The 11,661-nt window shown below is 49.1% G+C and overlaps 1 protein-coding gene across 5 annotated transcripts in view; it reads left to right on the top strand.

Moving 5' to 3' along the window:
• Window positions 1-114: 114 nt before the first annotated feature.
• Window positions 115-11,661, top strand: part of ARHGAP17 (Rho GTPase activating protein 17) — a 47,284-nt gene continuing 35,737 nt past the window's right edge. For 4 of the 5 annotated variants that reach the window (XM_030460202.1, XM_030460198.1, XM_030460201.1 and 1 more), the window contains exon 1: window positions 452-564. In XM_030460202.1, the coding sequence (XP_030316062.1) occupies window positions 512-564 (53 nt within the window). In that variant the 5' untranslated portion in view covers window positions 452-511. Of the gene's footprint in view, window positions 183-451; window positions 565-11,661 lie in introns of those variants that run through there. The other variant, XM_030460199.1, reaches the window with a different exon arrangement.

Below are 11,661 nucleotides of genomic sequence, written 5' to 3'. Positions count from 1 at the left end.
CGCCGCCGCTCATTGGTTAATTTCCGCCCCGGGTCCGACCGGAGCTCAGTGGCGATTGGCCACGGCCCCATCCATTCCCAAAGCAGCCAATGAGAGAGCGTGGGCTGGGCCGCCCCGCCCCCGGAAGCAGCCGCTGTACCGTAAGGGATGCCGGGAGCGGTAGTCTTGGGGGACACTCGGCGGTAACGCGTGGGTACCGGGCGGTATGCGGGGCGGGATGCGGGGCTGTCCGCTCCGCCGCACCGGGCCTGGCTGCCGCTCCGAAAGCAGCAGCGCTCCCCAGAGAGTAGCGAGTTGAGCAGCTGCCGTCAAAGCGCCAACATCCGGGCTCCCCTTCCCGCCCCGCCTCTGCCGGGGACCCGGCTGAGCCCCACGGGCGCCTGAGGCGGGGCCGGAAGTAGCGGCGGTTCCGGTGTGGGCGGGAGCGGAGCGGGGAGGAGGCCGGGCCGGGAGGAGCGGCGGCGGCGGAGCAGCGGTGTCCCGGCGGGAGGCCGGGGGAGCGGCCGCCGCCATGAAGAAGCAGTTCAACCGCATGAAGCAGCTGGCGAACCAGACCGTGGGCAGGTGGGCGGCGGGGCCGGGACGGGGGCTCCGTGAGGCGGCTCTGCCGGGACCGGGGCTCTCGGGCGGCGGCTCCGCTGCGCTTTGCCCGCCCGGGACCTGAGGCGGCGCCGCCCGCAATCTCGGCGGGGAAGGGCGGCCCCGGGCCCGGTCCGGCTGCTCTCGGAGGGGCCCTATCAGCGCAGGGCGGGATGACGGGACGGGACGGGGGCCGGGAGGGAGCCGGGAGTGCTGGGGTGTTAAGAAAAGGAGCATGGAGCAGGTCCTGGTCTGCGTTTCTCCAGGCGGGAGCGGGCCTGGGGCGCGGTGTCGGTTCGGGGCCTCCGTCTGCTGGGTCCCTGCAGCCCCCGGGGGTGTTTCGGGTCTCCCCGGGGGTGCTGAGGCTGAGGGGGGAAGGGGATTCCCCAAGCCCCCCGTAGCTATTTGCATCTGAGGTTCCCGTCTGGCTTGGGGGGACTTTCGCTTCCTCTGGTGCTGTGTGAGTGTTGAGTTCTGTGCTCTGGTCCTGCCCTTTTTCACATCTGCAAAGACTTCACGGGTGCGTTCTCTGTGACTCAGTTTTAACCAAAATAAGAGCGGGGCTGTCGGTCCGGTTGCCTGTGGAATCAGTGCCCAGCCCCAGGACTCTGTCCTGCCTCCAGCTCTTCCCTCTCCTCAAAATGGTAGTGGAACTTCACTGCCTTTCTGGTAGAATTCTATGGGGTTTGAGTTTTTTTCTCTCCAGAAACTCTCTGAGTGAAAACTTTAATCTGAAAGTAGGTACTTGCACTGAAAGTACAAACTTTGCTATTCCCTGAGTTGGTGCTTTCACAGCCTCCACTCCAATCACTCAGTTAATACGAAGTTTATTTTCTCTGGGACCTACATAGCTATAAGCCAGGTCAGGTGTGTCAGCTAAGAATGGCCAAGCAGCAGATTTATAATAGGGCATTTGTTTGAGTATAAAAGCCAGCATAACTTCCACACCAATCACATGCCCTTTCCTTCTGATTTCCTATAAATTATTGGAATTTTTCTTCTTGGGGTGATCAGTGCCATTCCCTTTCTTGGTGCTTCCTGCCTGCAGCTCCAAATCCCGAGTGGAATTTCAAGTAATCTGTGTTGTACTGAGTGGGATAAACATCTCTGGCTGTTTTCTGCTTCACGGGCAAAATCAGGACTAAATCTGGAGAGCTGTTTATAGTGGTGGATGGGTTGGGAGGTTCTTGGTGACCTTTGACTAAGGCAGCCCCAGCTCTGTCATTTTGCCTCCGAGGTTCTCGGGGTGGGGTTGTCTCTGGGCATGGTTATTGCTCATACTCTTGGCCAGGTACTCACTGGTGACTTGGCAGCCTGGCTCTGGAGTAGTTAAGTTTTCTAGTTTTGTTAAAGTACAGACAAGTATCTGTAATAGTTTTGCATTAAAAAATATTGAAAATGGCACTGACTCACTTGGTTTCATAAGCTGGCTCTGAATTGGTTCAGTGCTGTTCCTCTCTTTCCCATTTCAGTCAGAATTAAAGAGAAGCTCATCCTTGCTTATACAGTGCTTTTTTTTCAATAATCTCTTTTAAGTTACTTGTATGGATTCTTCATCCAAGAGTTTACAGATTTTTCATTGAACAGAGATGAAAAGGCTGAAGAGGGTGATCATGATAGTTGGACCAGTGCTTGTTGCTTTTTCTCCCACTTATAAATTCTATGCATATGTTTAAAAGTGCTTTGAATGAGCCAAATTGTCCCTGCTAGGGCTTGGTTTGTGTGGCCTTGGTGGCACTTTCTCTTTTGTTGCTGATCTTAGCATTTGTCTCTTTTCAATGGTGATGGAATTGAAATAGTTTTCACCACCTCAAGTCTGCAGTGATTCTAATGAAACCTGGGGAAACTTTGATTGTGATTTAGGGGTGTGAATAAAAATTACCACAGCTCAGGAGGTTTGTGTTGGCTTTTGCAAGGTGTGATTACCTGTACAGGTAGGAGCTCAGAGACTGTCACATTTCCCAGGGCATTGCAGTCATGTGCAGTTTTCTTTAATTTTTTTTTCTTTTTTCATCATCACAGTGCTTTTATCTGACTTTCAAAATACCCTGTCAGAAAGAGGCATTCTATATTCACTTAGATAAAAACAGCATTTAAAATAGTAACTGCTTTCGAGGCTGATCACAGCCCACAGTCTAGTGAAGACTTTAATTTGATAGTCAGAGATTATTTCTGGAAATGCTTTTGCATCTCTCCTCCTCCAGCTGAGGAGGTGAGAGGGATGTCTCAGCCCTGCAGCTCTGCAACAAGAAACCAAGCATGAGACCAGTCACTGTTCAGAGCAGGAGAAATGGTATTTTTCTGCATTTTAAATAAAAGTTAACTCCCAAAACACTTTGTTTCAAGAGTTGTCGAATGTGTTTGCATTACAATGAAGTGCTAATTACTATAACCAGCCTCCTGATGTTTCAGGTGCTAGCCAAGTGTTCACCAGGCTCTTTTCTTTCCCCAAGTAAATTCACTTAACTAGTGAAAGATTTGTGATTGGTTTCACTTGCAAATCTCTGGGCTGAAGTTTTCAGCTTTCAGTTCTGTCTCCTGTGGTTTTGATAAGCAAGGTGGAGCTCCTGGGAGAGGTGACAGGCAGAGGATCTGACTCTGAGTCCCAGAACCATTTCAGTTCTGTTACACTGAAGAAAACCAAAAGCTGCAGTATTTGGATGTAGCGGGAGGAGCCATTCTTGCTCCTGAAGCTCGACGAGCTGCTGGTCTCTTCCAGGACTCCAGCCACCACACAGCGCTTCCAGGGTAGAAGTGTAGCAGGAAGAGCCTTTCTTGCTCCAGAGGCTCGACGAGCTGCTGGCCTCTCCATGCCTTGCACCAGAGTGAGCTGAGGTGCCTTCTGTGGGTGTGTGTCCTACCTTTATTGGCCCCCTGGTCTTGCTCATGCCCAATAGGGGCCTGTCCTAATCAGGCACAGGTGGACTCACACCCCACTCTTTGGCAAACTCAAGGCACCTGTTTGTCTTCTCTACATTTGGAGGACCAGTTTGGGCCCCTGTGCTGAGGGGTTGTGTCCCCATCTCTGTCAGCTCACCCAGGGTGCTGCCTCCTGCCACTTACTGTGTCTGAGACATCTTCTGTGTCGGCCCCTGCTCCTCAGGGTGATTCTTTTCATTAATTCTGAGCTTCTTTTATAACCTAACTGAGGTGGGAAGGTGAGGAGAGCAGGAATGTTCTGGTGAGATCAGCAAACCTTGGCTGTGCATCACTGCTGTGTCTCACCATGGTTTTGTTCTCTCTGATGAAGGGATGTGGAGGATTCATCCTTGGCACAGGGGTGAGTGGTGCTGCCTTTCTCCCAGCCAGCTTCCAACCTTGGCCAAAACTGTGATTTAGGACCAGAGAAGTAATTCCTCAGCAGGAAAATAAGAAAGGTGGCAAGAGCTTCATTAAAGCAGAGGAATGGCACTTGGGGGAAGCCTATGAGTCTGCCAGGGTACTATTTTATAGAGTTATGAAATAGATGTAAGAAACTAATTAAAGAGGGGATTAGCTAAGTGCACGGGTTTCCAGAGTAATTGATAGATGTCCCAAATATTTAGCAGCAATTATCTTATGGATGTTGTTGGGTGCCCTAAGTCTTCAGTCTGTCACTGAGTATTTTTTTTATGTATTTGGCAGAGTTGTTGTCAGTGTTGGAGATGTGCAAGTCAGCATTTCTGCTGAGGGGAACAGCTCAAGCTCTGCCTAATCCACAAAGTCAAATTCCAATTACTTGTCTGTACAGACCTGGAGGAAAAGGGGAAATGAAACAACACATTTTGCCCTTCAGTGGTGGAAATGGGGAGTTCAGGTGGTGTCAGCAGGGCTGGAGAGGCTGCCCAAGCCCCTGTGACAACCTGTGGTTGGGAGGGGACACCCAAACTCTCCCAGAGCAGCTGGGGAGCTCGGTGTGTGTTGATTCCCATGCCATAGGGAAGGATCTCGCATCAGGCAGAGAGAATTCCCCAGAAGCAGTGCTGGGGTGTGCAGGGACCAGAGGCTTTCCAGGGGAATCCTCAGCTCCACGTGAGCCAAATTAGTGAGTGGCTCAGAAAGAAACTGGCAGCTTGACTGTGGCAGATACACAGGAACCAGCTCAGAGCTGACTTTATTTTGAGCTGTGTCCAAATTCCAGCACAGACCATTGGAAACAGCTTGGTGGAACTTTTAGTTAGGCTTAAAAAATTAAGCGGGGAAAGGAGGGGAGAAGAGAAGAAAAGAAAAGAACAACCTTCATTCTGAAAGGGAGGGTTTTTCAGGTAGGTTGGGATTTCTTCAGGGCCCAATGTGCTGAGAAGGCTTTTTTGTGGAATTCATACGTATTAATCCCTCTAAACCTTTGAGGACCAAGGGTTATCCCATAGTTGTTCTGTTCCACACACATTTTGTGTCTGCTTCCCCTGGGAAGTCAGGGAATGGGTTCAGTGGGTGCTGTCTGAGGAGGTGAGGTAGTACCTGCCAGGGTGACCCCTTTCCTGGGACACTTCTAGCCCATCAGCTGCCTGTTAGGCTCAGAAATTAAAAGGCTTACATTGTTTGTGTGTGGTGTTAAGAAAGGTAATTTTTCAGGATATCTGCCAGTGCTTGTCTGACTTTTCCTCCCCTTTTTAAATTACAACAGGAGGCAGATTGTGATGAGCAGCTCAGGAAAATATTCTGCTCTACAGCTGCAGTCATCTCTAATGAAATAAATGTTGAGGGGTATCCTCATTAAAGGCTTTCAAAGGGCACACTAATAAGCATTTGCAGTACATAGCTGAGTAATTCCTATGAGGAATGAAGCCCACAGAGGTTGTTTGTGTCCTGCTGTTTACCTGCAGAAAGCAGGTTGGTAATTATGACACTGGTTGGGCTGGCTGACAGCTCAGTGTGAGTCTGGAGTCCCAGCAGCAGTGGTGTTCCCATCAGTTTCTTTTTTCATTTTTTAGGTGCAAACAACAGAGTACCCTGAAGATTAAAACTGACTCTAACCAACTGGTCTGGAAAGTTGAAGGTCTGGTGAAGTCACCCAACTTCCCAGCTTGATGTGCTTACTGGGAGATACTGGATCTGCCCTGGGGCTGTCACAGTAAATTGAACAAGGGGTGAGCAGATCTGGTTTGGTGAGAATCTGGGAGACACCACTAACCACCTTAGAGAGATCTGTTTGCTGGGGCTGGGGTTTGTTTGTTTTTTTTTTATGCAAGAAGCTAACTTAGCTTCTCTCCTACTTTCCCACTGTTTAAACACAAGTTCTTGTATACAAATAGTTTTTTCCAGGCCCTGTACACCATGACACTGCTGTGACTCCAACAGGGGTATTTGAACATATCTTTTAATAGCTCCTGTCCTGCATAAAAGTTAGTATGCCAAACTATATTTAGTGTTTCTTCAAGCCACTTGGCAGTCTCTGTGGTAGATTGGAATTGGTGTTATTGTAACATAATTATTCCCATTAAAGCAAGTTATGTGGACTATTACTGAATGTTTGTGTACAGTGAGGAGCTACTGACAATCAGCCACTAAAACATTAACCCTACAATGCCAATGACTGCCAAAGAAATACTGCTTTAGTGGTTTTTCTAGTTCTTGTGTGGAAGAAAAGATAAAATTTAGTACAACTGCAGTAATGGAAAATTTCTGGCTCCCCCAAACATCCTTTTAAGAAAAATGTAAAAAATGGTGTTATTTACTTGGCGTGCTTGTTGTCAGTGGTGAAGGTATTTGCAAAGCTGTAAACGAGAGTGAAACACATCCATGTTTACAGGCAGGGGCAGAATCTGCTTTGTGCTTGGTCTTATAGGTTGGCATTTGCCTACATCTGAGTACTCTTAGGGAGAAAAATCTCATTTTGGTGTTTATAATGGCTATCTGAGACATTTCCTGTTTATCTCCCAATGAAGTCTGAGGTCTCTTTAATTAGAAAACTGACCTGGGTCTCTCTGGGTGGGAGATGAATTCAGTGGCAGGTTAAAGCCTCTGAGCAGGCTGAGGAAGGGTGGGGAGGGATCTGTTTCCCTGAACATGTTCAGTAACTCCACTGGAACTGGAATGTGTGTGGATGCTGCAGCAGTGAGAGCTCAGCCCCTGCCTGCTGGGCTTGGGGCTTTGCAGGGACTTTGGGCTGCACAAACCCTGCCTCTCCTCCCTGACACCTCCAGGCTGCTCTCTGGCCTTGCAGAGCTGTGTTCCCAGATGGGCTGTGAGCAAGGCAAGAAGGAGCAGTTACCCTTCAGCACTGCCTCTCAGGAGCTCCAGAGCTGCTTGCTATCTCCATATTTATCTGTTTCCTGCACCCTTTGGGGAGAACTGGCACGATGTGATGCCTTGTGCAGCCTGGGGGTCGAATTTTTCTAGCAGTACAAACTTCCAGTTATAGAAAACCAGGCAGCTCTTCTGTTTCAGTGTGGGGCTGCTGCTGGTGCAAGGCTTGGGCCAGGTCAGTGGGTTTGTGAGTGGCATTAATGCAGCACCAAGGAACAGCTTGTGGTGTCAGGGGTGTCCAAGCTGGGGTCAGCATCTCTGGTACTGACATTGATCTGTGTACCCTTCAAAGGGGGTTGCTGAAGCCAAAGGAAAACATTCCCTGAGTTTACTCAAGTTGAGGACTTTAGTGGCTTTTTCCAGTTGTGTGTCAGCTGTGAGGCTGCTGGGGAGAAGGGGCACAGCTGTACTGGGATGCTTGCTGAGAACAGTTGGTTAGGAAAGGAAGGACTCTCCTCTGCTTTGCTTTCAGGTGTTCCCTCAAAGCTCTATAAAGGCACTTAGTTCATCCCAGAATTCCTCAGGGACAAGATAATGTTGTGTTGGTTTAACGTCTCCGTTACTGAGAGCCCTTCAGCCTCGAAACTGTTAAGAAGAGAGGTTTGTGTTTTGTAGAACCGTGTTCTCTGCAGACATTGCTCCCTCTGCCCAACACTGTGCTCTCTGCAGGGCACTCAGGAGTTTGCCACTAAAGCACCACCTGAAACTTCCCAGGTACGAGTGCAACGTGCAGCAGGAGGTTAGAAGTCAGTGAGTAAGTATTTGCTCATCCCTAAAAAGCCTCCTCGCTTGTGATCCAATTCCAGACCACATGAAAACCTGGGAATGGCTCTGCAGGGCTGTGGCTGCCTTGCCCGAGGTCCAGCAGGAGGGCTGGGTGGGAGGTTTGGAGATCCCACAGCCCTTCCCACACCTCTTCCACAGCCACCAACTCCTGCTCTGGAGCCTGCTGAGCCAGGAGTGCCTTCTGTGGGCTGATCTCTGATAGCACCAGGCTTGTGCTGGGCTGTGCCTTGGCTGCAGCCTCAGAGCTCCACCTCCCCAGGCAGCTGAGAGCATGGCAGCTCCCAAAATCCAGATGCTGACAGCTTCAGCTGCTTGGTTCCGCTTCCAGGAGAGAAACTTTGTGCCTGAGGTGTGCAAGAATGGGCCCCTGGGTGTTTGCCTTATTCTCCTGACCAGTGGGTGCTTCCAGGGCAGGTGAAGCTTCAGTTGTTTTGTTTCCCCTTAATAGATGCAGAAAATGCCCTTCAAACTTTTACAAAAATTTCTGGTATTGGGTGGTGAAGAATGACTTGTTTTAGTTGTGCTAGATTTTGTTGCCTTGAGGATACCTTAGTAAATTGTTGTGCTTTCCAGCAGAGAACTGGCTAAAGCCTGTTGGTTAGAAGAAAAGAGGGATTGTAGAACTTGGTAGCAGACTTGTGTGTCAACTGCTGAGTGGGCAGCGTGTAAAATACTTGAGATTTTTGTTGCAGAAGAGAAGAAATTCAAAGGCTCCAAACTCAGGGATTTGGGAAATATTAATTGCCCTCTTGCATGCATGTCCTCATCCCTTTGGCTTTCAGCATCATGTGGCTGCCTGATGAAGCAGATCAGAGGACTGATAAAATATTCACAAGAGGCAGACAGACACCATAGGATCTGTCTGGGTCACCTCGGGCTTCCTGCCTTGCTGGGGGGTCAGGGCTGCCTCTGGAAAGCATATTCTGGTGTTGCCTTCAGGAAGAGAATGTCATCTTTCTGCACAGGGATTTCTTGGGGGGTTTCAGAAGGTTGTGAAGGAATAATGAGTGTACCAAACCTGGCATGCTCTGCTTGTGTCCTGGGCAAAGCACCCAAGGGAGCAGAGGAGGGTGAGGAGGCAGGAAAGGATTTGTTCTTGTCCAGGTGCATCCAAGGAGGTTTTGGGATCTAACAAAACAGCACTGAAGGTAAAATACAGCTGCCAGCTGTGCACCTGCACTCCCAAGGTGGAATCCAACCCTGCTCATATTTATTCATCTAAAACAAAATAATCCTGATATTACCTCTTCGTGGATGAAGCTGTGATTCACTGGTTCCAAGTTGATCTGATAGTGGTTCTTTAGAGCAAATAATTTAAACATCAGGCTCTGTCTAAGAGTCAAAATCCTAAAATAGTAATGATTTAAGCTTCTAAAATAGCTAGAACCGATCTAACAAAGTGTTTCAATCTGATGCTGTAATGGGATACACTTGGGGTTTGTGAAAGCAAATGGATTTTTTGGGTGTTTGCACGGTATTTTTAGGTTCATTTAAAGATAATGGATCAGATACTGTGCTAATGTTACCAGAACTGCTCTTTAGAGGTCATTGCATTATGTGCTCAAGTGAGAAGTGGTTTAGTGCATTAGAAATCTTTTCTGATGCTACCTGCAGCTTCCAGAAAGCTTTCCTGACCTCTTGAAAGAAATTGCTCCATTTTTTTGGTGGTGTAGGAAAAGCTCCACCCCACTGTGCTGGGTCATCGCTAGGGCAGCACTGAGCCACCCCCTTGTGCCATGGCCACTGAAACCCCTGGGGGTTTAATAATGCAAATGAACCTGGGGAAGGGATGGCTGGTCTGGGGGTGCAGAGCCATCTCCCCCTGCAGCACTTGGTGGGGACAAAGCAGGTGATTTTAGCAGCATGCTGTGTGTGCTTCACTGCCTCAGCCGTGCAGGGCTGCTCAGTTCTTCTCCAGGTACCAGTCTTGGAAGCAAAGCTAAATGTGATCCTGGCCACTGTTGCAGAAAGCAACACTTGATGTCTAAACAAGAAAAAAAGCAGGGAATTTTGGAGTATCCTTTTTAACCACACGTTGCTTTGCTGACTGAATCAGAACATTTTGGTTAAAGTTTATTTGGGAGTCTGGATTGCCAGGAAGCTGAACATGAGCCAGCAATGTGCCCAGGTGGCCAAGAAGGCCAATGGCATCCTGGCCTGTATCCGGAACAGCGTGGCCAGCAGGTCCAAGGAAGTGATTCTGCCCCTGTGCTCAGCCCTGGTGAGGCCACACCTCGAGTCCTGTGTCCAGTTCTGGGCCGCCCAGTTTAGGAAGGATATCGAGGGTCCTGGAGCAGGTCCAAAGGAGGGCAACCAGGCTGGTGAAGGGACTCGAGCACAGACCCTATGAGGAGAGGCTGAGAGAGCTGGGGCTGTTCAGCCTGGAGAAGAGGAGGCTCAGGGGAGACCTCATCGCTCTCTACAACTCCCTGAAAGGAGGTTGGAGCCAGGGGGGGGTTGTGCTCTTTTGCCAGACGACTTTCAACAAGACAAGAGGGCATGGTCTTAAGTTGTGCCAGGGGAAATTTAGGTTAGATATTAGAATTTCTTTACAGAGAGAGTGATCAGGCATTGGAATGGGCTGCCCAGGGAAGTAGTGGATTCTCTGTCCCTGGAGATATTTAAAAAGAGACTGGATGTGGCACTCAGTGCCATAGTCTAGCAACCGCAATGGTGGTTCAAGGGTTGGACTTGATGATCTCTGAGGTCCCTTCCAACCCAGCCAATTCTATGATTCTATGATTCTATTCTTTAGGAACAAAACAGTCTTAAAGGCTGTGAGTTTGTAATTGCTGCTCCATGGCTGAGAGCAGCATGTCAGAGGAGTTGTGCATCTTCTGCTTGGACAGTGCTGCTGTCTCAACAGGAAACCAGCTTCAGAAACCCAGGCCAGCTGGGTGAGGTCACAAGTTCTTCTAAGTGAGGTGGAGCCTTTTTTTTCCTTGATACAGATTGTTTTCTTGTGCAGTTAATTGCATTGCAAAATGACAGGAACATCCTGGAGTGACTGCTGCAGGGTGAATCGAGGAGGCAGGGGATCTGCAAAAAAAATAGCCTGCAAAATATCCAGTTTTAGGGAAGAGGTATCAATACAGGAGATTTTTCCTTCTCTCTTAAAAGTGGGCCTGTGCCAGAAATCACTGAACTGGTATTTTTAAATAAATATACTCACTGGCTGTATTGCGTGTTTCTCAAGATGCCAGTGATGCTTCCAGAGTTGGAATTCCTAAAAGGAAGAATGGGAATGTGTCCAGCTGGGTGCTGCACAGGGCAGGTGGGTGATGGCTGGGAGCTGCTGCTGGAACATGCTGCTTGTGGCACATACACCCGTGGCCTTGGGGACAGAGAGAAGGACACAAACTCCTTCAGCCCTTGGCGGGGAAGTTAAAAGCTTGGCCATTTTTTAGGGGCTAAGCTGCCTTGCCTGCAGGTTATGGCTGTTGATAGGACTTTGTCCAAATGCCAGCTTTCTTTTGGCCTCTGTGAACTAATTGTCAGGCAATCAATAGGAAATGTTAATCCTCCTGATGGGAAGTTCTGTTTTCTGTGGGAAGTGATGGTAGAAAGCTATCATTTCATACAGAAACATGAAGGTGTGAGCTAAGCTGGGGCAGCTTCGCTTCCAGCTGAGGGTTTAACTGGTTTGTCTTGCTGTAAGCTGATTGAACACACAGATTAAGTGTCCTGATATTTTTTGTTTTGTTTTGTGGGAATGGAACAGCAGGATAAAGCCCTGCTGGTTTTGTAACAGCAGCTCCCAGTATGTGTTGAAGTGCAGCAGAGTTTAACAAACCTGGATCAGAGGATTGCTCCCAGGCTCCTGTTTCCTTCTCAGGAACCTTCTGATAGAGTTCCCTCTCAGTTTGATGGCAGAGCAGCCCCCAGCTCCATGTGCAGCCCATTCCTTGTGGGAATGGCAGGGCCCTGCCTGTCACCCACAGCTCTCTGCTCCTCTGTACACAGTCTCCAAGCAACCTGGAAACAGAGCTGTGCACCCAGTGATGGAGCAGCAGAGCAGGGATGGCTCAGTTGCAGGCTGATTGTCAGACCCAGCTCTGAAACTCTCTG

Source organism: Calypte anna, chromosome 14, assembly GCF_003957555.1.
Source record: "Calypte anna isolate BGI_N300 chromosome 14, bCalAnn1_v1.p, whole genome shotgun sequence".
In the NCBI taxonomy this organism is placed as follows: Eukaryota; Metazoa; Chordata; class Aves; order Apodiformes; family Trochilidae; genus Calypte; species Calypte anna.
The sequence above is the reverse complement of the archived record's forward strand: the minus strand, read 5'-3'. Positions and strand labels throughout refer to the sequence as shown.